Source organism: Felis catus, chromosome A1 (assembly GCF_018350175.1).
Source record: "Felis catus isolate Fca126 chromosome A1, F.catus_Fca126_mat1.0, whole genome shotgun sequence".
Classification (NCBI taxonomy): Eukaryota; Metazoa; Chordata; class Mammalia; order Carnivora; family Felidae; genus Felis; species Felis catus.
Window position 1 is genome coordinate 121,509,310 of NC_058368.1, and position 26,304 is coordinate 121,535,613.

A 26,304-nucleotide genomic window follows, 5' to 3' on the forward strand; every position below is an offset into this window, starting at 1 on the left:
TATTAATTTTTCCCTTCATTTTGTCTCAGACCAGTAAAAGGTGATAGCTTCCTTTTGGCGTTTGTGAAATACTGCTTTAGAGGATAGTCCCGTATACGCACCAGTGTCTTGAAGAGATTTGGTTGGCAGACAAATGTCTTGAAAGTTACAGAATTATTCATATCAGACAATTTAAAACTCTTTGTGCTATGCAAACTACTCTCTTCCTTTTTTAAAAGTTAAAATTTGATTCTAAAATTCATAGGGAAATTTGAAAACATAGGAGAAAGTTTCTGATTACAATGTAAACAGTTAAACATTTTTTGGTGTAGTTTGTTAGGCATAAGTTTTTTATATTTTTGTATTTAGTTGTTTTAAAAATAGCTTTTTTTTTTTTTTAATTTCCTTTTAGATATAAGTTGAATCCTTCAAATTGTTCAGGTATATTTTTCTTAATAGTGTAATGAGTAATTTCCCAAAAAATTAGAACTTCACTTCAAACAAAGTAAAAAAATGTATTAGAGAACTTGAGCTCTCAAAGTTTAACAAGTTGGGAAGGTATAAATTACGGATATTTTGTTGTTGTTAAAATTCACAACACAGAAGATGTTTATAAGTGGAATACAGCATATCAAATGGTATTTACTTGTGAAAATTATGTCCGTAGAAACCCAGGACATACAGAGAAAAATGAAATCTGGGGTTTTGGAAGGAAAAATAGAGGAGTTTCCCTAATGCTAGGTACTGGGAATATACAGATGAGTAAGAAATGATTCTTGTAACAAGTTAATCTAATAGTGGAAAAGAAATGTGTTTTTTAAAATATAGCATATTTTGCCATTGTAACTAGATGAACAAAGTGGCTCAGAAATACAGGTGACAAAGGAACTAATTCTGTCAAAAATAAAACATCCAGCCTGTGGTTATTACTTGTTTTGGAATAGGACAATTGAATATTAAAAGAAAAGGAATTATCTTCACTGTATAACTGGGTAGGGTATATATGGCTTCTGGTAATGCTATTTAAAAGGTGTTGTCAAATAGATACAGTTTAGAAGAAATTCTGAAATGTTGTTTTGTTGCATTAAAAATGTCACAGATACTCTGAAAATGACTTAAGGAATATAGACGGAATTGTATGGAAAGAGAGCAATATCATAACACACATTAAAATCACCTCTGTCCTCTGCGGTACTCAAGACATTTTCTCCAAATTTGAAATAACCAATTCAGTGTATAATTTTTTGGTTTTCAGGACCAGTTTTAAGTATATTCCCCTTTCTCCTTTAAATTTGGTCTCTTTATGTTTTTCTGAAGAAGATGTGGTAGATACATTTTCTCATCGCTAAGCTCAGTGTAACAAGTGTGTGCAAGAGTAATAGTAGAATATAACATCCTGTATTCTACAGACTGATGTTTTGGGTTGAAGGCAGTTGTCAGTCTCCAAATGAATTTATGTAAATTATCTTTCTTAAAATACATTTCCTGTTACCGACTGTGTAAAATTATTTAAAGCCCTGTACACCTACTAAACTTGAGATTCTGCACTTAATTCTGTGGAATGCATAAATAATGTTTCTTTGTGCAGAATCTTGGGTTTTGAGGTCTAGAAAATTTATTCATATCCGATAGAGTCATTGAATGTTGTCTGGGGCATCTCTCCCCTTGTGTTTTACTTTGTTTTGTCTTGCATTCATTATCTTATTGTCCATTTCAGCATACAGATTTTCATCCAAAATACTTGTCATTGGGATACTTTTAATAAATAAACTTTCATCGCTTCTTTAAGTCACTCTTTATTGAGTTCCTACTATGTACCAGACATCATTTAGACCCTGGAACTTTAGATGGTGTGCCAGGGACCTTGGATTCTAATACTGAAGATACATGATCAGTATGGCCAATAATTGGAAGGTGTAGCTTTTTTGTTTTCTAATTGAGCTTTTAGTTTAAAGCTTAAGATTTTTTTTCCCTTGGAATACTCTTAAAGACAAAATCAGGAAATTACAAAGAGTAGCTAAAAATTCTATTTGAATAAAGACTGTCTTCAGCTGACTAGAGTTAACATTAAGAAGGTGAAAATTTGGGGGTGCCTGGGGAGTTCAGTTGGTTGTGTCTGATTCTTGATTTCGGCTCAGATCATGATCTCATGGTTCGTGGGTTCAAGCCCTGTTTTGGGCTCTGCACTGATAGCACAGAACCTACTTGGGATTCTTTTTCTTTCTCTCTGCTCCTCCCCTGTTCACTCTTTCTCTCTAAAAATAAATAACTAAACTTCATTTTTAAAAACTGAAAATTTTGCTGTCAGGCATATAAGATATATGAAAAACTTAGGAGCATGAACTTGGAGTGTTTGCACTTTGAAATTCTCCATTCACTCTGTGCTGATCAGAACTAAAATTAATGAATGTAAGTTGTGATCAGCTCACCTTCACAGTTACTGTAACATACTTCATTTAAGAAAACTTATGGAAAATTTCAAATACACAAAGAAGGAAAGCAAATACTGCAGGAATCTTCAGGTACTCGTGGCCTTCAATGCTTCTCAACATATGGAGTTAATCTTGCTTCATGTATAGCTCATCCCTGACTTGATTATTTTAGAACAAGCCCCAAACGTAACATTTCATCTGTAAAAACTTCATTGTATATCTTTGAAAGATAAGGATTGAACACACAATCACAGTACTTTATTACACTCCCAAAATATTTGTAAGTTTACTGTTGTCAAATATGCCATCAGTGTTCATATTTCCAAATTGTATCATAGGTGTCCTTTTACAGCTGGTTCATTTGAAGCTGGATCCAAACAAGGTTACATATTATATTTAGAAGATGTATTTCTTAAGTCTTTACACCTATAACAGTTTCTCGTACCTCTGTTTTGTTTTTTCTTGACCTTTATTTGTTAAAGAAACTGATCATTTGTCCTGAAGAATGTTTTCACATTCTGGACTTGGCACATTACACCCCCTTGTGTCATTTAACACATTCTTCTATCTTCTGGGTTTTCTATAAATTGGGGGCTAAATTTGGAGGCATTGGATTCACATTTGTTTGTTTTTTGTTTTTGTCGTGAATATTTTATTGATGTACTTCCTACTACAGTATTTTATGATGTACATAATATTTCTTTTCTGTATTGTAAATGCTGATCAATGTGTACAGGTGTTTTCATCCTGATTGATCCATTTTGAAAGTTGTTCATGGTTTCAGCAGCCATTTGTAATCACTGCTTAGACCTGTTGTTTCATTAAGGGTTGTTGAAGAACATCAGACTGCATTTGAATAAACAACCATCTTTCTAAAGTTAAATGCATGTTCTTTGTCATTCATGTTGACAAGAAGACATTGTGCAGATTAGCCTTTAACTTTTCATTTCACTTTAAGACAGTTATTAGTTAAGTATACTTGGTACATTGAGTGCTGTGTCCAAAATTTAAACTAGTTGTATGGACTGAGAATGTACTTCCCCATTTTTCTCTTCAGCACACCCCTTCATTCTGCAGGAAATTCTGCTCAGTAGGTCATTCTTACAACTATTTTCAGATTTCGTTGATGATATGTTAGGTTGTTTTTGCAATGTAGTGATCAAAAGATTCTTTTTTAATGCAAATTTTGAAAGAATTGGTGCTAAGCACACAGTTTTGTGGTCTGCTGTACAGTATGATTTGTCACCTCCTTCGATTCATACGTAGCAAGAGAAGGGTAGTAAAATTTAGTACATCTGTTTCTCTTGTACGTTTACTATAAAATCAAGTGGCTGTATTGTGGTTTGTTCTGTTAAAAGTGTACTAAAAATCTTTTGGAGGGGCACATGGGTGGCTCAGTCAGTTAAGCGCCTGACTTCGGCTCAGGTTATGATCTTGAGTGAGTTCGAGCCCTGCGTCGCCGCGCTCTGTGCCGGCAGCTCAGAGCCTGGAGCCTGCTTCGGATTCTGTGTCTCTCTGCCCCTCCCATGCTCATGCTCTGTGTCTCTCTGTCTCTCAATAATAAATGTTAAAAAAAAAAAGTTAAAAAAAAATCTTTGGAATTTTATAACTGTTAAGGAAATTTATTAGGTGTAAAAGAAATTCTAAATTCACTTATCTTGTGCCACATAGTGAACATCTGACTTTAAATATAAAGTGTTGAGTAAACATTATAAATAGGTCTCATGGGGTAGTCAGTAAAACATACTATTAAGCGTCCAATGAAAGAAAAAAGCCTACTCCTTGGTACTTCTTTTTAAATCTTTTTCTACCAAATTTGACTTCATTGTGTCAGAGATTCTTGTGTTAATATATGTAAGCTCTAAATGTGCTTTTTTTCAAAAGTCATTCTTAGTATCTGAGGTAATTTCATACGTACAGTAGTTGGTCTGTTTATCTCGGGTTTTGTCCTTTTTTCTTTGTACTTGTTATCTACCTGTTCATGGGATAACAAGTTTTCACTGTCTTGTTTAGTGTTTTCCTTTTGAACGTTTCTCATTTTCTGTGAGGATATGCTTGTGGTGTTTTTTGTTTTTAATTTTTTTATTGTTTTTTCTGCTCCCAGATATGGGAGTATGTTTTGTGTCAACCTTAAACTATGTGGTTTTGAGGAGAAGAGTTTTTGTTTTTAATGGATGTGATGGTCTTCAAAAAACTACATGTCTTGCTGGATACAAAACTGTACACAAGTAATAGCTCAGGGCACCTTTACCTGATAGTGTGATATGGTTGACTGTTCAGTTTTGGGTACAATTAGCATATAGTTGTTCCACTTAAGATTGTGAAAAATGGAGATTATGCAGTCATACTGCCTAATTCTCACTCTTTCTTTATACCTCAGTGCATCCTAACTGGTTATGTGCCTGTTTCTTGAGTTAGGAAGAATATCAGTAATACCTTTCTCGACTGGCATTTTGGTGTACTCTCTCTGTTCTTGGCTAAAGTCTCAGGAAGTACATCATTCCCTGAGAAGCTTGTGACTCTCATTCCCAGCTGCCCTCCTATTCTTTCCTCTGTAGGACAGCCCATGTACTCTCGTGAACATGGTGCTGCTGCATCTGAGCGACTTCAGTTGGGGACACCGCCTCCTCTGTTGGCAGCTCGTTTGGTGCCACCTCGAAACCTCATGGGATCCTCCATTGGGTACCATACCTCAGTCTCCAGCCCCACCCCTCTGGTCCCAGGTAAGCTTTGCTACAGATGGCTGGCCATCCACCCTCTGATCTTTTTGTACCATAGCTTGCCAGCCTGCGTGGTGACTGGCATCCTGATCTGCCATCACAAATTCCCACTGAACCTTTTAGGTAGTTTTCTCTTCTGTTCCTCTGCCTCTTTGATTTGTCCCTAGTGGTTGCTAGATTAGGCCTCCTGTGTGTCTGTCATCTCTGGTGTCCTCTATGTTGACTTTTAGTGCCTCAGTAACAAAAGTCATGGTAGTTCCTTGAACTGATTTCTAATACAGTAAATAGGAAGAGAATATCTACTTGAATATTTTCTAATCAGTTACACACTACAAGAAAAACTAGGATAATTTTTTAAAAAGCAAACCAAAAACATCTGTTTTTCTTGCTGATCACGGATGAGCATATCTTTTTTTCCCCTCTCTGATCCATGTATGACCTGGCTGTGTATAATGTAGTAATTTCTGGAAAACTCTTCCCTCCTACTTATGTGTACCTTTGGAAGACCTGTGGAGTGCTTTGTGGGTGTTTCATGAGGTTTTTAACATTTCTTGCTTTCCCTTTAGATCTGAGTCCATCATAACTGTCTAAAGGACTTTTGAGTTTCTAGGGGTTCTGTGTATTCTCAGGAATTATAGAACAAGGTCATTTGATTATGTAACTGCTTTAAAACCTACAGCTATAGGAGATTTTCTTTCAAGACTACCAAGTGATAACTGAAAACTTTTTTATCATAATTTGCTGATCTTATACTTTGAATCATATTGATTGGCCATTAGTAAGGATCTGAATGTCTCTTACTTTGTAGCTGAAACTTAATATGAATGCCATAGAGCATTTTTCCACCAAGGAAGAAAAAGAGACGCAAGGACTTCTAAATCACAGTTGTGAAAACCAGTGTCTTCACTTAATCTTAACCCTTGTTTCATTTTATGTAGGATGAAGAGGATATATACCACTTAGAGATGAACATATTCAGAATTTTTTTAATACTAACAAAATAGCCATTTAGCATTATAATTTTAAGAATTAAATATTTAGTTGTAGAGAAAACAAAGGGAATGTGATAAAAGTGGCATTGATGGGGTGGTTGGTAGTAACATAATGATTATATTTGTAAATGTAAAATTTTTTTAGCTGTTTGAAATAAAACATTTGAAATGTTTTATGTATGAAAGCAGCTATTATATCTCCATTTTAAAATGTAGGTAAGCAAATTAGTAGATTGATTTTTTTCTCTATTTTTTTCCCTACTTAAAAGAGTACCTAGGGTGTTGGGGATGGCTAAATGGGCAAGGGGCATTAAGGAAGACACTTGTTGGGATGAGCACTGGGTGTTCTACCCAGGGGATGAATCTACTCGTAAAGTCATTATTGCACTATATACTAACTAACTTGGATGTAAATTAAAAAAAAAGAGTACCTAGAAATTGGTGAAACATGATAACAGAGGAAACTCAACCAGTCCTTTATATATAGTATTCATATATGTGCATATTTCTTTTAAAAATATTTAAGAGATGTTTGGATTAAGTGATTAATATATAGGATAAAAATGGCTAGCTAAGGTAAATGAATTTGGAAATATCTCCGTAATCAAGAACAGATATGTGTATCTGTGTTTTGAGACAGGAGCGTTTTTATTTCTTTCACTTTTAACAGGGATATTATTGTAATTCAGATTGTGTGTGTGTGTGTGTGTGTGTGTGTGTGTGTGTGTGTATTTGTATGTATGTATAGGTTGATATATTTATCAAAGAAAAATTCATTTTTTGCAGTTGTTTATAGTAATGAAAAATTACTTAACTACTCTCTTATTTGTTATGTGTTTTGTTGTTTTGTTTTCCCCAGATACATATGAACCAGATGGTTATAATCCAGAAGCTCCTAGTATTACCAGTTCTGGTAGATCTCAGTACAGACAATTCTTTTCCAGAACACAGACACAGCGCCCAAACCTGATTGGCCTAACATCTGGAGATATGGATGCAAATCCAAGAGGTGAGAATGCCTCAGCCTTTGTTGCTGTTTTACAGGAGTTCAGTATAGCATTTCAGACCTCACTAGGGTCCAAAATTACTTAGACACTGTCCTTTTGAAGAGTGCTCTATAATCATCTCAAATAAATGTTTTTGAATAACTTTGTCTCCACATTTTATTTTAAAACTATAATTAGAGGGGCACCTGGGTGGCTCAGTCGGTTAAGCGTCTGTCCAACCCTTGGTTAGGTCATGATCTCACAGTTTCATGAATTTGAGCCTTGCGTCAAGCTCTGCACTGGCAGTGTGGAGTCTGCTTAGGATTCTCTCTCTCCCCCTCTGTCTGTCTCTCCCCAACTTGGGCTGTCTCTCTCAAAATAAATAAAATAAATAAATAAATAAAGCTATAGTTGTAATATATTTATTTTAAAATAAAAATAATACTTTTTTTAATTGCTTTTTTTGTATACCTTTAGCCTGTTTTAGCTATTTACTGGGCACTGCACTAGATATTAGGTAAAGAAAGATGAAATGACATGGTCCCTTGCCTTCAAAGAATTTGATCACTTCAGGGCCTACTTTGTATCGTAAGAGCTGTGTTGCACACTAATAACTGAGAATCTAAAATACTGCAATAAGATGATTATTTGACCTTTTTTAATATTTATGATTACAACCATATGTCAGGATCTTTACAGAGCGTAGTCATAAACCTTTAAAAATTAAATGCAAGCATTTACCTTTAATATGGGTTGATGTCCTCCTTTCTCCTCCCTTAAAAAAGTTGGTTTAGGGGCACCAGGTGGCTCAGTCGGTTGAGCATTCGACTTTGGCCCAGGTTGTGATCTCATGGTTTGTGGGTTTGAGCCCCACATTGGGGTTTGTGCTGACAGTTCAGAGCCTGGAGCCTGTGTCTCCCTCTTTCTCTGTCCCTTCCCCGTGTACTCTGGTGGCTCGTGCTCTCTCTCTCTCTCTCTCTCAAAAATAAATATAAAAAAATCTGAAAACAAAAAAGTTGGGTTAAAAAGTTTGATGAGGTTCCAGTTTTTCTTACTATAGTTGGTTTTTTGATATTTAATTTTAATTTGAATGACTGTCCATGGGACATCCTGACAGTATTTATCTTTTTTTTAAACATTTTTTAAAAGGTTATTTATTTATTTTGAGGGAGTGTGTGCATGTGCACGAGTCAGGGAGGGGCAGAGAAAGAGATTCCCAAGCAGGCTCTGCATGGAGCTGGGCTCATAGCTTGATCCCACAAACAGCAAGGTCATGAGCTGATCAGTAGTTGGATGTTTAACTGAGCCACCCGGGCACCCTCCCGACAATGTTTTTCTGATTTAGTTATATGGTGACTATTTTCGTGTTCTTAACCTTCTTTCCTGTCTTGATTTTATTAACTTTTATTTACTGCCATTAATATCATTGTTACTACTGGAAGCTAACAGTTTTGTGTCAAGATGAAAACAAATGCTTTTGTATATGTATTATTATCTCTTATTTTCCTTTCCTACAACTCCTTAAAAGAGGTACTATTTTAATTCTCTTTTTACAAATAAAGACACTGAGGATTAGAGAGGTTAAAGAAATTTGCCCAAAGTCACACAGCTTTTAGTGGCCGAACTAGAATTTGAACCCAGGTCATTCCAATTCTGAAGAGTATACTATTACCTTCTATGCTATAATGTATATATTATTACCAAATTAACTTGAAATTAGTGGAAAGATCAGAGTCTTAAAAATTCAAGTTTTTCCTTTGTCGCTAGTCTGGTCTTTCTCTGCATTCATATACAGTAATTCGTGGATAATCTCACTCAGATAGAAATGAGGTCTTTGGGGGACCCTGGGTGGCACAGTTGGTTAAGTGTCTGACTTCAGCTCAGGTCATGATCTCAAAGTTCATGGGTTCGAGCCCCGTGTCGGGCTCTGTGCTGACGGCTTAGAGCCTTGAGCCTGCTATGATTCTCTGTCTCCCTCTCTCTTTTTGTCCCTTCTCCACTCACACTGTCTCTGTCTCTGAAATAAACATTAAAAAAAAAATTTTTTTTTTAAATTAAAAAAAAAAAAGAAATGTGGTTTTTATACAGCAGACTTGGTTTGTCACCTTGGCAAAGTCATCCAGCCTCTAGCTCTATCTCTTTCTTTTTTTATAAAGCACTTCAGTAAAGGAAAGCAGTAGGCAATGTTAGAAGGTAATCAAGCTATTTTAGGGAAGATCTAATGGCATCTCAGCTTCTAGAATGCATTATACCATCACAATTGCTATCTCCTCCATTTGCCTTCTGAAAATAAAGGCCCTAATAGAGCAGAGATCAAAGTTATTTTTTTCACTGATTTACACATATGTCTAATATAATTGTTGAGCTATAGCAGCTGCTAAAGAAATACATGTTAAATCTGCATCATTATTTCCCCGATTGTCACACATATTACCCCCCACTCTCATCCCTACCCCAGCATCCCTACCCCTAGCCCTACATGTCGTTTTTGGCTGCTGATTTTACTTTTGGTAGAGTCACTTAAAGTTAAGGAGAATATTCACAGTGTATCAGGCATCATTTTGTGTTGTTATTTACTTTTTTATTCACACCTCTTCCCATTCACAGATAAGCCATTGTAATGTCAGTTTCTTTAAGTATTTTAGTTTTAATTGTTGTGAATGAAATACAGCAATTTATAATACGGGCTTTGGGTTTTCCCCCCAACTGTTGAGTTTGAAAAATTTTAAACGCACAGGAAATCAAAAGAAATACAATAAACATCTGAATACCTTTACTTAGATTTACCTTTATTAAAGTTTTGTCACCTTCGGGCCTAAGTGCTTGCTTTTGTATGCGCAATGCACATTCTTCTTTATCCCTTCTTTCCTTCTCCCTTCAGGGTTTTTTTCCCTGAGTTACTTGAAAGTATATTGCAGAGATTGTGCCCTGTAGATACTTTATTTTACTTCCAAGAATATGACGTCCTTTATAAGCACAATATCATTGCTACACATAAGAAAATCATAATTCCTTAATATCCTGTCCAGGTGAATTTTTTTTTAATCACATCAAACAGTCCAAATAATTTCACTCTGTTTATGGTGCTAAGTTTGATTGCTTGTCTGAGATGATAATTGGTAGATCTCTCCATTGTAAAGTCATCATTTGTGGGGTGTACTTTGGCACCAGATAAATATCTTGTTCTCTAACACCGTTTCACTGATGAATATTGTTTTCCAACCATTGATGATCCTTGTCTGAATCAATTTTTACATTGGAGCTGCCTATGACTTTTTAAACTTCAATATTGTATTTTTAACAAAGGAGAAAAAGGAGGAGGCAGTTAGTAAATAAGCATTTCTGAAAAGGAAATGGTAGCTGGGTGCTATTCACTGTGCTTTTTAGCTTTTAGGCTATATATTGTAATCATTTGAAATTCCTCAGGTACCATGCATTGTTAGTAATGTTAATTTTTGTTTCCAACAGCTGCTAACATTGTCATCCAGACTGAACCACCAGTTCCTGTTTCAATTAATAGCAACATAACCAGAGTAGTTCTTGAACCAGATAGCCGAAAAAGAGCTATAAGTGGTTTGGAAGGGCCGCTCACAAAGAAACCTTGGCTGGGAAAGTAAGACAATTTGCTACTTAGTAGTTCTAATTGGTGTATTTGTTGTTTTTGTTTGCATTAGTAAATTTGTAAAATTCACAGTTGTCATTAATCAGTGATTTTAAAACTTTGTGTCTCAAAATTAGGGTTCCCCAAGGCATCATTAGAACATCTTAAAAATGGGAAGAGCGAACAGAATATAGTAGATATTAGTAATTTGTATTAGTAACTTGTATTAGTAACTAATATAATAGGTATTAGTAACTTGTATTCTGTACTTTTACAGAAGTTGAAAAACCCACCATTGAAAAAAATGATGTTCTTTCCTTGCTTTAAAGTTAGACTCCTTGGTAATTGTGGCGGATCTTTTTAGCCTATTAGTTTTAATCTCATTTGGGCCTCTCTTTTTGTGATCTTCTGCTCTTCAGTCTTCTTTTTCTATACCTGTTCTGTTCCCATGTAACAAGGACGATGTGAAAATTAGTAATTTCTGAAGAATGTAAGAATGTGTTACAAATGACACTTTAATACATATAAACTTAAAGTTTTTGTTGACCTGTCTGATGGCTAGGCATAAGGTGGGGGAATTAATCAAGATCTATTAATATTCCTTTCAGGCAAGGGAATAACAGTCAGAGTAAACCAGGATTTTTGAGAAAGAATCAGTATACAAACACCAAATTAGAAGTCAAGAAGATCCCTCAGGAATTAAACAACATTACTAAACTCAATGAACACTTCAGCAAGTTTGGAACTATTGTGAACATCCAGGTAAATGTGACTAGGTTGCTGACAGATGAATGTGCTTTTATGCATCTTTGAACATAGCAGTTCACTTTGCTTAAATGAGCCAGTAATCTTATAATCTCTGCTAAGTGTTTTAAGCTCCACTGTATAGCTCTATACCCAACTTTATGATGAAATTAAGCTGAATTTGTTTTTTGCTTTTTTTTTTTTTTTTAAATTTGTTTGTTTCTTATCTGCAACCTCTTCCTAAAAGACATTGAGGATGGTTAGTATATTTTTATTCATGGTGCTATCTCTGGACAAAAGACTTTTTAATCTGCTTTAGTATTCTAACTAGATAGGTAAGATTTTTGGTAATTTCTAAGGTAATTTTGTCTACTGAGTGACTTTTATATTGTAGTGAAAAAGTAATTGGTTAAGGATGGTTGTAATCTTGAGAATTTAGGCAGTGTAACATGTTATCTAACATCATGTGATTTGTAGTTTCTGTATTTTGCTGTCTACTTGACACATATTCCAATTTATGCATTTGTGATTGGGTGTTCCGGTGTAATTGAGAGTACTTGAAGTCCTTATTAATTTGCCATTTCACTCAGTTACCCCTGATGGTTAATGTTGGTCATGAAACCAAAATATGATTTATGTAACAATTTAAGAAAGTATTATGAGGGGGTGCCTGGGTGGCTTAGTTGGTTAAGTGTCTGACTTAGGCTCAGGTCATAATCTCACGGTTCGTGGGTTTGAGCCCCTTGTCAAGCTCTGTGCTGACAGCTCAGAGCCAGGAGCCTGCTTCAGATTCTGTGTCTCCCTCTCTCTCTGCTCCTCCCCTGCTCGTGCTCTGTCTCTTTCTCTCAAAAATAAATATAACATTAAAAATTTTAAAAAAATTATATGAAAAAAGGCACCACCCTTAGGTCACTGCAATAAATCCCTGTGCCCTTCACCCTTCAATCTCTGTACTCATCCAAAATGTGGAGGTGTGCTATACTGGACCAGCACTGTTGAAAACACTGGCTAAAAATGAGCATGATGATCAGGGTCCTGGCCTTCATGCAGCTGACCTTCTCAGAGAGCAGAGAGAGAATAAACGAGTAAAACAGGTTAAGTGCTATAAAGATAAATATAGTAAGGTAATTAAGTGATAGAGGGGGAAGGGAACTCAAGAAAAAGCACTCTGAGAGGTGACATTTAAGCTGAGACCTGAAGAAAGTAGTATGAGGGGGTGCCTGGGTGATCTCACGGTTCCTGAGTTTGAACCCGGCATCAGGCTCCATACTGACTTTGCAGAGCCTGCTTGGGATTCTCTGTCTCTCCCTTTCCCTCTCCGCCCTTCTCCCACTTGTGCTCACTCATTCATTCTCTCTCTCTCTCTCTCTCTCTCTCTCTCTCTCTCTCTCTCTCAAAAAAATAAACTTTAAAAAAAAGTAGTATGAGGAAATTTGATATTTCAAAGAATTGAACCAAGGTACTCTTTTTGAAAGATTTTTAAGCAGTGTTTTTTCCTGAGTATAGTACGTGTTTAATTTTATAGATAATTGGAAATCCATTAAACAAAAGTGAAAAAACAAATCACCTGAATCTCACCATGTTGCAACAATAATTATTAATCTTTTGATGAACATACTGTATTTATATGGAAGAACACATCTATACACACACATAGACATGTTTTCTTTTTAAAAATACTTTACACACTTCAAGAATACAAAATCATATCAGATGTCTCTGCCTTTTTTCTCTTACGTGTTTTCTGGGTCATTATGGTTTATGGCATTTAGGAAAATTAGATGGCTTAATGTAATTTGGTATATTAGTCTTGTTGGATTGCCATAACAAATACGTATCAGAGACTAGGTGGCTTAAACAACATTTATTTTGGGGGAAGTCCGAAATCAGAGTGATGGCCTTTTTCGTTCCTGGTGAGGATTCTCTTTATGATGGCCACTTTCTTGCTGTGTCCTCAAATTTTGTAAGGGGAGAAAGAGCTCTTCCTTTTCCTATAAGACCTGCAGTACCATCTGATTAGGGCCCCACACTTATGACCTCATTTAACTTTAATTACCTCCTAAAAGCCCTGTCTCCAAATGTAGTCACACAGTGAATTAGAGTTTCAACATAAGAATTTGGGAGTGGGGGCATAAATCAGTCTGTAGCAATAGGCCATAATTTACTTACTGTTCTTTGTGGTTGAGGATTTCTGTTGTTTCTCTTATCTTCTATAAAAACAATGCTGTGGTGAGCCTCCTTGTTGCTAAACCTTTCGTTATCTTTTTATGATTCGTTGCTGAATTAAAGGGAATTTTAAGACTTTTTATTTGTGCTCTGCCAAATTGTTTGCCAAAAGGGTTGTGCCAGTTGATACTCCCACATGCACTGTGTTAAAGCCTGTCAACATTGTAATGTGGATCCATCAAAATGTTTTGAACCAGTTTTGTAAGTGAAAAATTATACTTGTTTTACTTTGCTTTTCTTTTTTTAAAATAAATTTTATTTATTTATTTATTTATTTAGAGTGTGAGCTGGGGAGGGGCAGAGGGGGTGGGGCGGGGGAAATCCCAAGCAGGCTTTGCAGTCAGCACAGAGCCAGACATTGGGCTCATACTCACAAAACTATGAGATTATGACATGAGTCAAAATCAAGAGTCAGACACTTAACCCTCTGAGCCACCCAGGTGCCCCATTTGCTTTTTTAAATTACTACATAGATTCTGATTTATATAGATCATTTGCAGGTTTTTTTGGATATGCCTATTGATTGTCTTCGCCCATTTTTTATGAAGCCATTTATAATAGTGCTTTTCCAAGCCATTGCTTGTCATGTATATCAAAAATAGTTCTTCTATTCATCATTTAGTTTAGGGTATATTTGGACTGACAGATTTTAAATTTTTATGTGGTAGAATTTACTACTGTTTGTCTTTATGGATCCTGTTTTTATAGGTATGCATAAAAAGATTTTCCAAACACTCAGATTGTACAGATATTCACCTTTTTTCTTCTGTGTTTTTATTGGTTTTTTGTTGTTGTTGTTGTTATGGTAAAATATTTTCTTTCTCTGGAGTTTATTTGGATGTAGGATATCAGGGAGGGATCTAACAACTTTTCCCTAACTGGTTATGTAACATTACTAGGATTCTTTATTGAATAGTCTTTTTTGTATATAATTTGAAAAATATGCGTATTATCTTTTAGGGTGATGGAGAACTGTACTTACAAAGCTTTCGGAATGGATTTCAGCAGGTTCTTTTCTATTCTGAAGTCTTTATCAATAATTTATTTGCATTTAACTGCTTATTAATTTGTTTGCTTTTTTTTGTTGCTTTTGTTTTTTTTCTTACAGGTTGCTTTTAAGGGAGATCCAGAAGCAGCCCTCATCCAGTATCTTACCAATGAGGAGGCCAGGAAAGCCATTTCCAGCACTGAAGCAGTTCTAAATAACCGGTTCATTCGAGTTCTGTGGCATAGGGAAAATAATGAGCAGCCTGCATTGCAGTCTCCAACACAGCTACTCCTGCAGCAACAGCAAACACTTAGTCACCTGTCACAGCAGCACCACCATTTGCCACAGCACCTTCATCAGCAACAAGTGCTGGTGGCCCAGTCCCCTCCCTCAACGGTACATGGGGGTATCCAGAAGGTAATCTACTGGTTCGTAGACAAGGAAAAGTCCTCTGGTCCCACCCTCTAGATCATTGTCAATTTGCGGTCATTAGGTCTTCTACTTTAAAACTTCTCAGTTTGATCTGCAGACCAGCGGTATCTTATCTCCTGAGAACTTATTAGACATGCAGTTTTTTGGACCTCACCTCAACTTGGAATCACTAGGGTTGGGGCTTAAGCATCTGTGTTTTAACAAGCTCTCCACCTGATTCTTACAAACCGTAAAGTTTGACAAGTGCAATTCTGCTTCTACCAGAATTACTTGCCTGAATACAAATTCTTGGATCTTAGCACCCACAAGTTACAGTCAGTCTGTAGAAATGGGGCCCATAAATCTACATGTTGAAAGGAATACTCTTAGTGATTCTTCTCAACGCTAAAGTATAATAACTGTCCACTACCAGACAACTCTGAATCTAGAACTTCTTCTTTGTTTTGTGTTAGACTCAGTCATCCTTGTACCCACTCTTTTGTCTGACTTTTTTCCATGTAGAAAACTCTTTAAAAGCTTTAAAAATTGAAATGTAAGCTCCGAGAAAATAGGATTTTGCCTGTTTTATTCCTTCTGTCTCTTGTGTCTAAAACAAGGCTTGGCACATGTTGCTCAAACTATACTTGAATGAACAGATGAAGGAAGTAAAGAAAAAACCACTATGCATTAGTGCCATTCCAATACTGATGGTAATGCTAATCTTTTCCTAGGTGTTCTCTTGTTTGAATTAAATGCATTCAGGTTTTTTTTTTAAAGTATTACCATATGTAATCTTAAGTCCAGTCATTATCCTTTTTATGTGCACCTCAGCCTCCATTTCTTTTGTCTAGGTCCCACTTCATGTTAGAGCCCAGAGGCAGGTGCTTCCCCTGGATGTAGGCTGAATGGTGTACAAGAGTGATACGGTCATGTTTGTGATCCATTAGACTGTGTTCTGTTAATGCAGCCCAAGATTGCACTGTGTTCTTGGGGTGTCCATATCACACTGTTATTGATATTAAGCTACTATCATTTAGAAGCCCCAGATCCTTCAAAGCATTACATATTAAAGGGAACATTTTAAAAATTAGTAGCACTTGTTTTCTGTATGAGTTTATATTCATATGCATGCATTTTGTTATGACATATTTAAGACATCTATAGAATAGATAATAGCAATCATTTGAATCTCTACCACTTAAAAACTTAGAGATGATAGAAGCACTCTCCCTTCTCATTTCTTTATTTTCTTCTCCAGGGTAATCACTAGCCTGAATTTGTATCATTCCTGGGCATTTTTAAAACTTTTACCACTTATGTGTTTATTTTGTGTATGCAGATGATGAGTAAACCACAGACATCCGGCGCATATGTTCTTAACAAAGTTCCTGTTAAACATCGCCTTGGACACACAAGTGGTAACCAGAGTGATGCATCACACGTGTTGAATCAGTCAGGTGGTGCTGGAGAGGATTGCCAGGTATGTATTTCTGTGACCCTCTGATTCATTAATTACTCAATCTGTCTACCTGTTTATAATTTTTAATGTTTATTTTCGAGAAACAGAGACAAAGTGAGCAGGGGAGGGGCGGAGAGAGAGAGGGAGACCCTGAATCTGAAGTAGGCTCTAGGCTCTGAGCTGTCAGCGCAGAGCCCAACACAGGGCTCCAACTCACAAACAGTGAGATCATGACCTGAGCCAAAGCTGGATGCTTAACCAGCTGAGCCACCCAGGTGCTGCGATCCTCAAATATATTTAAAATTGTTTAGTGACACAGAGAAATTAAAACTTAACTTTCATCCAGATTTGTAATGTCTTGTTTCTTCACTTGAGGTAAACGTGACAGCTCACCTTCATGTGGAAGGTATACTTGCCTAATTTCCATGATACGGCCAGAAATTGGCTAAATTTTTTTTTCTATTCAAAGCTAAGTAGGAGTTTGAGAATTTTAGAAGAATATAGTGAAGAAGATTCTATCCTAATCAAAACTTTGAAATGTATCTTAAGTAGTTTCTTTTGCTTTTAGGAATATATCTGTACAGTGACTTTGCACAATGGTGATTATTTCAAAGAGGGCTTGGAAAATTCTGAAAACGATCAAGGCCGATGGGGGGAGTGCTTAACCCTACTAGCCATAATAAGAGTATTATGAAGTCTATGTAACTAAGTCAGTTAGTACTGGCACATGAAGAGATAGACCAGTGAAATAGAGTAAAAGATGAGAAATAGACTCATTTGCAAATAGGAATTTATTAGATGTCAAAGAGTATCTCAGGTCAGTGGGGAGAATATGGACTTTTTGATAAATGTATTTGGATAACTGAATAGCCGTGTAGAGAAGATAAAACTAGATCCATTTTTCAAATTACATAATAAACTAGGATAATTTCCAAAAAGATCTGAGAATTTAGATGCTGATGGAAATGCTAAATGTTACAACCCCCATGAAAGCAAATTTGGCAGTGTCTGGCAAAATTATGTATGTATTTATTCTAAATCAGTAACCCTCCTTTTCAGAATGTATGCCAAAAGTACATTTGTCAAACTACGAAAAATACGTACCAGGCTAGTAAGTGTAGACTATAATAGCAAAAGACTGGAAACAATCCAGATGTCCATCAGTAGGGGACTAGTTAACTTAAAATGCAGTACAGTAGCAAAAGTGCAACTTTACAACAGAATGAGGAATATCTTCATATGTACTATGAGGTGATCATGAGGCTGTATTAGGTAAAAAAAAAAAAAAAGTACAATGGTACAAAACATATATAGGCAGCCACTGTTAATGTAAGTAAGTAGGGCCATTGAACACCTAAGTATTTGATTAATAGCAGAAACAAAAAATCCTAAAATTAATTAAAAAAAATTTCTTTTAGTTCCTAAAATTTAAATCTTGGTGGTGACGGCAAGGATGGAAAAAACTAGACAACTTTGACTATGTCTTATTTTGTAGATTTGTCTTAGAACCATGTAAATGTTGCGTTCAGTCATAAAATGAAAAAAGTAATGTCTAAGAATTGAAAAGTGAAACAAATGAAGTAATATGTTTGCATAGAGAGTACCTTTTTCATTTTTTACAGTTTATTTATTTGAGAGAGACATTGTGAGCAGGGGAGAGGCAGAGAGGGAGAGAATGAATCCCACACTGATTGCACAGACCCTGACTTGACCTCATGAACCACGAGATCATGACCTGAGCCAAAATGAAGAATCAGATACTTAACCGACTGTGCCACCCAGGTGCCCCTAGAGAGTACTTTAAAATACAGCTATTTGAATATATATTCCTAATGAGATGAACCCTGAGTTCAAAAAAACAATTTTAAAAAGTATTTTTCAGCAATAATGTTATTCTGAAAGTTTGTGAGCATTGTAGGATAAATCAAATGAAAAGTTATATTGGTGTCACTGACAAGTGCGATTTTCAATGTGGTTGAAAAGATGTGTATGGTAGATTAAGTGAAAACACTGTAGTCCTATGTTTGAATTGAAAGTATGGTAGATCCTTGAACAACATGGGTTTGAATTGTGCAGATCACCTAAACATGGATTTTTAAAATAAATACAGCACAGGACTGTAAATGTATTTTCTCTTAGGATTTGCTTAACATTTTTTCTGTAGCGTCTTAGAAGAATACAGTATATAAAACATGTAACATAAACAGTACGTGTTAATTGACTGTTTATGTTATCGGTAAGGCTTTTGGTTAGCAGTAGGCAATTAAGTTTTGGGGAAGTCAGAAGTTAAATATGTGGAATTTTGATTCCTGGGGTCTGTGCCCCTTAACCCCTGAGTTATTCAAGGATCAGCTGTATTGATACACATTCACATACTGTTTTATCATAAAAAATAATAAGCAGTAAAAAGCTCCAAAACATTTCTTAATTCTATTCACTGAAAAGGTTGAGAAATAATAATCAGTCCAAGGGTAATTACCCCCTGCCCCCTCCCAGGCACTCTGGGAGTTTTTTGAAGAAATGGCTGTCTGCAGATCTGGGGCTGGCAGTATTCCAGATGACCCTAGAATTACTTTGTTCAACCAGAAAACAAAGTTGTCAACAATTTCTGGAATCCTGTCAAAAGATTGAGAAGATGTCATAAAGGCTCTAGATCTACTAATTTGAAGGAAATTCAGAGGACACAGAAACATGTTATGGGGTATCATAGAATTTTGTGGTGAATACAAATTCACAGGATAAATGACCTGATTTCTTCAAAAAGCAGTTTGCAAGGAAAAGAAAGAGATGAGAAAGGAAATGATATCAAAATAGACTTTAAAGAGATATAACCAGTTCCTGTAGAAGAACCTTCATAGAGCCCAATTCAAATGGCAAAAAATGTTTAGAAAATTATAATACAATCTTGGGGCACCCTGGGTGGCTCATTCGTTAAGTGTCTGACTTCAGCTCAGGTCATGATCTCACAGTTCGTGGGTTTGAGCCCCGCACCTGGCTCTGTGCTGACAGCTCGGAGCCTGGAGCCTGCTTCGAATTCTGTGTCCCCCTCTCTCCTCTGCCCCTCCCCCATTCACCCTCTGTCTCTCTGTCTCAAAAATAAACACTAAAAAAAATTAAAAAAAAATTATAATACAATCATGAGATGTGATTGTCTAATGATAGTAAGGAGTTGTTATAAGTGTGATGATGGTATTGTGGTTATGTTTTAAAAAGAATGGAGTCCTTATTTTTTTAGAGATACAGCTGAATATTTACATCTAAAACATAGAAACATAGTGTTTGATATGAATGTGGAGTTAGGGATTTAGGTAAAACAAAAGTGTAGTAGTCTCCCCTTATCTGTGAGGATACTTTCTAAGACTCCCATTGGATGTGTGACACCATAGATAGTACCAAATCCCGTATATATTATGTTTTTTCTTGTACATACCCATAATATGGGTACATACCCATAATAAAGTTTAATTTATAAATTAGGCACAATAAGAGATACACAATGATAATATTAAAATGGAATAGTTATAACAATATACTTTAATAAAGGAGAAGTCACTGAAAATACTGTACCATATTCATCCTTCTTGTGATGATGTGAGATGATAAAATAAATGCCTCCAGATGAGGTGAAGTGAGGTGAATAATATAGGCAGTGTGATGTATTGTTAGGCTTCTAATGACCTCCTGATGAGTCAGAAGGAGGGTCATCTGTTTCTGGGCCACAGTTGACCTTGGGTAACAAACCGTGGAAAGCCAAACTGGATAAGGGGGAACTACTCTATTTTATGTCCTGATAATTGTTGGTGCTTAGTGATGGGTACATCACCTTTGTAGTATAACTCTGTTGTTTCAAAAATTCTATTATGAAAAGATAGCAAAACAAAGATAGTTACAGATTTGGAAGTCAGACAGCCCTATTTGACTTGACCTGCCTCTTACTAGCTGTATTAGTTAACTTGGGAGCATTGGTTTCCTTTTCAATAAGTTGCTCTGGGGATTAAAAAAATTTTATGTTAGTGAAGCATGGAAGGGGAGTGTTAAGTACATACTAAGTGCTCAGTAAATTGTAGGTGTTGCCATTTGTGTTAGGAAAGACTTGAACCAGAGAGATTATACTGTGCCATGTAGCTCTGCTATGCCTTAAAAAAGGGAAGATTAACTGGAGAGTGGTCTGTTCAGAACGGGAAAGGAATCTAAATACCAAAACAACCACAGTAAAAATGGCCACCACTTTGCTTGCAAAGTCAGGCCTGTGAGCTAACTACTTGTTTTATGTTTGATTATAAACTCATATAGCATTTGATTTAAATAGATTCTGATGAGGAAGTACTTTAATCCTGTGTTAGGTGATTTGGATCAGGGTTTAAAGAAATAGGAATAATTCTATGACCAGATGTCTTAATTAGTCTTAACTTAGAAGAAGGAAAAGTAGAATGAGACTAAAGATGTAATTGGTAAAGAGGCTGCAGTCATTGCTGTTAGCCAGGTTAGAAAGGGACTTTGTTATTTTAACTGTTTGAATAGTATTCCTGTTTTTTTCTGTGTTCAGTCATGATTCTGAATTGTGGATTTGTTTTTGTTTGTGTCTTGATTCATCGCGGTCACAAGAGTTGGTTTGTTGGAGGTTCTTAATCTGTGAAATTGTTGAATGAGAGGACAGTAAGACTTCGCTATGAGTACAGGCCTGCTCCTAGATAAAAGTGGCTGTGGTTCCTTTTTCTCAATTAAGAAAATAGAAGAAGGATGTGATTGCGTTCAGAAACATTATTGCTAAAATTTTGTTTTTGTATTTGAATTACAGTTGAATTTATGTATATATAAAAACCAGTTATATAAATGAAGTTTTTAAAGTAAACTTTAACTCCTGAACCAAAAGAAATACATGCAGTCTTTCTAAAAAATTACCTTAAAGCGTTTCTAATATTTAATTGAATTATACTTGTGTTTCATAGATATTTTCAGCTCCAGGCCATCCAAAAATGATTTACAGCTCCTCAAACTTAAAGACGCCTTCAAAACTTTGTTCAGGGTCTAAATCTCATGATGTTCAAGAAGTTCTTAAAAAGAAACAGGTAACAGCCTTGATTCTAATTTCCTTAAAGAGGGAAGGACCCATTGAATTCTTAAGCGATTTTATTAACACATTTGAATAGTTCATGTTCTGGAACTACATTATGTTTATTTAGCTGCTTCTCGATGAAATGTACATTTGAAAAAAAAAAAAAAAAGGTGAACAGACAAAAAAGTATTTTGCAGTTGCCTTGCAGAGGCTACATCAAGAACAAGGAAAGATTTTTTTCTATGTAAAAATAAATAGCACTGAGTTGTCCTGTTTTTTTTTCTCCAAGGTGAAGAACCAGTTTTATTTCATTATTTCTTCTTTTAATTCCTCTCTTGCTTTTGTAAGTTAGTGTTTTGTATAAAGTATAATGTTTTGTAATTGGTATTCATATGACTTCTGAGTTTCATTGTTATCTTAGATATAAACTCATATAGACGATTTTAAATCACATAGATATTTATAGGTACTATTTCCATATAATTGGAGATTTGATTAGCAGAGGGGTGGGAGGCAATATTTTCCTGGCAAAAATCCGTAGAATTTGCCATCATTTCTGCCCTCTAGCCTGCATCTCACATTTATTAAACTTTAAACTTGAAAAATCAGGGATGGCTTATTACATTGGCAAGTAGAAACAGCCCTTGTTTTTCCTCATACGTACATTCAGGTCACTCAAGAGTAAATGTCATAGATACAGCTAATTAGGAGTTAGCCTTTTAAATATTTTTAAAAGTACACTTAGAAATTTTAACTCTTCCGTAGAAAATGTAATTAAAGGTTTCATTTCTGGTTTCATCTGTTTTTTGATTAGGAGTGAAATTTGTCTTGTATAGTATAGGGATGATCCAGAAGAAAATGAGTTGTTCATGTATCAAATATTTGCAAGTATATCATTGGCAAATATTGTTATCTCTTACTAATTTTTTAAATGTATTCATATAGGAAGCAATGAAGCTACAGCAAGATATGAGGAAAAAGAGGCAAGAAGTGCTAGAAAAACAAATAGAATGCCAAAAGGTAAGACAAGAGCTCATTTGCCTGCTGGAATTGTTTTCTACAATGGATTTTATAGTTATTCCTCTTAGTAAAGTTGATAAGGGTTAGTTATATATAGTAAAAGTTACTAGGCATAGTTTTTACTTTTTTCTGTTTATTTTATAGATGCTAATATCTAAGCTAGAAAAGAACAAAAACATGAAACCAGAAGAAAGAGCAAATATAATGAAGACTTTGAAAGAGCTTGGAGAAAAGATCTCGCAATTGAAAGATGAATTAAAAACATCTTCCGCAGTCTCCACACCATCTAAAGTTAAGACAAAAACAGAGGTATGTATTTGCATTTTCCATTCAGCATAGGGTTGTTGAACATCTGTTATATGTTTGGTGCTTTGAAGTACAGTGGAACCCTTAGGTAACTAATAGTATAACAGGGAGACAGTAAAAATTTTAAAATATTCCTATAGATGCTGCGTCTTGTCTTTGAAAGAGGTGCTAATACCTTGTTTGAACAAAGATATGTTTATTATTATTATGTTTATTAACTGAATTTATGGTTTCCTTTCCTAAATATGAAATTGCTAGAGTGATGGCAAAAAAAGTGATATTTCCTATTTCAGCAATTGTTTTTCTAATCCTATAATACAGTGAAACCATTCCTTTTAATATTCAAAAGGTATCATTGCCTTTAATACGGGTAAAAATGTGATACTCTATTGAAAAGGATAATCCACTTAAAGTTCCAAATCCACTTAAGTCTCTTTTTTTAAAAATATTTTTTTTAATGTTTATTTTTGAGAGAGAGAGAGAGAAAGACAGAGTGTGAGCGGGCAAGGGGTAGAGAGAGGGAGACTCAGAATCTCCAGGAGGCTCCAGTCTCTGAGATGTCAGCACGGAGCCCAGTGCGGGGCTCAAACCCACGAACTGCGAGATCACTACCCGAGCCAAAGTTGGACACTCAACCGACTGAGCCACCCAGGCGCCCTACGTCTCATTTTATTAATTGTCATTTGTTTCCTTACCTAGGAGAATAGTTACTTTACACAGTGATTACATTATACCACAGCTCTGTCATGGAATTAAAAAAAATTTTTTTTTTTAAAGATTTTATTTTTAAGTAATCTTGACATCCAACATGGGGCTCAAACTCATACCCCGAGATCAAGAGTCACATGCCCTTCTTGACTGAGTCAGCCAGGTACCCCTCTGTAGTGGAATTTTAATTTCTAGTCCTTCGAGAACTCAAAATAATAAATTTGTCAGATATATAGAGTGCAAATTTTTATATCCAATATTATAATACATTTGAAGTTGTGGTTCTGTATTACTAGAGGGATATAAAGTATTTCTTCAAGATTGCATTGAAAAAGTTTAATAAAAAACATTTTTAGTGAAATTTCCCCCAATTATAGAAGGAACATAACGAACATTTTAAAAATTGAAGAGAGGGACGCCTGGATGGCCCAGTTGGCTGGATTCTCTCCCCCCACCCCCCCCCACTCACAAAATAAATAAATTAAAAAAATTTTAAGACAATATGGGAGTAAAAATTAGTCTCACAGTCACACCATCTAAAGACAGTTTGTCCCTCACACATACAAAAAGAGTGCAATATTGTAGAGTTCAAATCTGAAAGCAGTTATGTAGATGTTATTTATGTTTTTATTATTAATTTTTCCTATGTATATATTTTGCTTCCATTGAGTTTGATTTATGGCTCTTTATTATTAGAAAATTATTCTCAGCTCCCTTTTCTCATTTGACTGTTTCCAGAGTCTGATTTTTAAGCCATCTTAAGCAGTAATACTGCTTCTTATTTTTACTGATTTCAGTATATTCTCTGTATGTTTTCATACAGTGAACCTTCCTTTAAACACTCCAGTTTATTGCATCCTCTCATTCTCCTTTTGCCAAAAGAGATGTTATGTCATTCTTTAAGTATGATACTCTGAATACGATCTTGGAAGTTATCTAACAAATACATTTTTACTCTTAATTTTCCAAAGGCTCAGAAAGAACTATTAGATACTGAACTGGACCTTCATAAGAGGCTATCCTCAGGAGAAGACACAACAGAGTTACGGAAAAAACTCAGTCAGTTACAGGTTGAGGTGAGATTTAAGAGGTTCTTAAGAGGTTCTTCCACGGTTCTTCCTAGAATGTATATTATATTCTGTCTTTTGTTGTTATTCAGGCTGCACGATTAGGCATTTTACCTGTGGGTCGAGGAAAGACTATGTCCTCTCAAGGTCGAGGAAGAGGCCGAGGCCGTGGAGGAAGAGGAAGGGGCTCGCTGAATCACATGGTGGTGGACCACCGCCCCAAAGCACTAACAGTAGGGGGATTCATTGAGGAGGAAAAAGATGAATTGCTTCAACATTTCTCAGTAAGTTTTTAAAGTTGGCAGATATCCACTCTAAAAGCACTGTATTCAGCATTTTCTTGCATTCTGTATAAGTGTCAAATGTTTTATAGATTAGAAAATCAAGTTGTAAAAAATGGGTATTAGCAAACTCTTATTAATATATTTGAAGGTCAAGAAGCAGGTCATGCTTTATAATTCCATAATAGCCCACATAAATGCATTTGTAGTGACAAGTTGTTCCAAAGCAAATATTTGATTTTTGTTTTAGGGTTATTACATGGTTTACCAGGTGTTCATAGTCAATAAGTGAAAATGATCTGGGACGAAGGCAGAATTCAAAGGAAGAATTTATTAGGATAAGAGACATGTATAGTTATGTTCTGTATACAAGGGCAACCACTTTTAGATAAACATGCAAGTAGAGATTTGCTACAGGTAACTGTCTTTAATTTGCTTCATAAACAGAGTATATCTTCTCTCCAGTCACTCATTCATCCAATTAAATATTGAGTGTTACTTGTGCTAGAGCGTTTTCATACACGATCTCATTTAATCTTAAATAACTATATAAAGTGCATGTGAAATCCCATGTGTACATACAGGGAAAACTCATGTTTAAAACTTAAAAGTGAGTCATACATATAAAAAGATCGTTAAGTAAGTGTCAGAACCAAGATAAAAATACAGTTGACTGTTAATATCTGGGATCCCTATTCCTCAAACAACTTTTGTTTTAAATTTTTATTTTACTTATTTGAATTTTTATTTTAATGTTTTTATTTTATTTTGGAGAGAGAGAAAGAGACAGAGTGCGAGTGGAGAAGGGGCAGAGAGAGAGAGAGACACACAGAATTTGAAGCAGGCTCTAGGCTCAGAGCCCAACGCTGGGCTTGAACCCGTGAACCGTGAGATCGTGGCCTGAGCTGAAGTCGGACACTAAACCGACTGAGCCACCCAGGCGCCCCGACTCAAACAACTTCTTTGAGAGAAAACATTTTCAGCCCTATTAAGTATTAAAGATGATGAAGGAAATATTTTTACTTGTTTTTTACTGTTTATTTATATTTGAGAGAGACTGTGTGAGCGAGGGAGGGGCAGAGAGAGGGAGACAGAATCTAAAGCAGGCTCTAGGCTCTGAGCTATCAGCATAGAGGCCGACACGGGGCTCAAACTCATGAGCCACCAATATCATGACCTGAGCCAAAGTCAGATGCTTAACCAACTGAGCCACCCAGGAGCCCCGATGGTGAAGGAAATCTTAAAGAGCAAGACTTCACTCTGAGTTTGACACCCCTTAGTCCTTTTTCTCCCTGACTTTAGAGAATGGTGGGTTGTTATATAGTGTC

At 35.6% G+C, this 26,304-nt stretch overlaps 1 protein-coding gene across 4 annotated transcripts in view; it reads left to right on the top strand.

Annotated features, from left to right (window-relative positions):
• The window catches only part of RBM27 (RNA binding motif protein 27), a 72,671-nt gene that overhangs the window by 33,880 nt on the left and 12,487 nt on the right, over positions 1 to 26,304 (top strand). For 2 of the 4 annotated variants that reach the window (XM_023256343.2, XM_023256351.2), the window contains exons 9-19: positions 4,970 to 5,134; positions 6,983 to 7,132; positions 10,578 to 10,722; positions 11,319 to 11,472; positions 14,789 to 15,085; positions 16,419 to 16,559; positions 21,488 to 21,607; positions 22,540 to 22,614; positions 22,759 to 22,923; positions 24,600 to 24,704; positions 24,788 to 24,979. In XM_023256343.2, the coding sequence (XP_023112111.1) occupies positions 4,970 to 5,134; positions 6,983 to 7,132; positions 10,578 to 10,722; positions 11,319 to 11,472; positions 14,789 to 15,085; positions 16,419 to 16,559; positions 21,488 to 21,607; positions 22,540 to 22,614; positions 22,759 to 22,923; positions 24,600 to 24,704; positions 24,788 to 24,979 (1,709 nt within the window). The remainder of the gene's footprint in view (positions 1 to 4,969; positions 5,135 to 6,982; positions 7,133 to 10,577; positions 10,723 to 11,318; positions 11,473 to 14,788; positions 15,086 to 16,418; positions 16,560 to 21,487; positions 21,608 to 22,539; positions 22,615 to 22,758; positions 22,924 to 24,599; positions 24,705 to 24,787; positions 24,980 to 26,304) is intronic. The other 2 variants (XM_023256355.2, XM_023256363.2) reach the window with 1 other exon arrangement.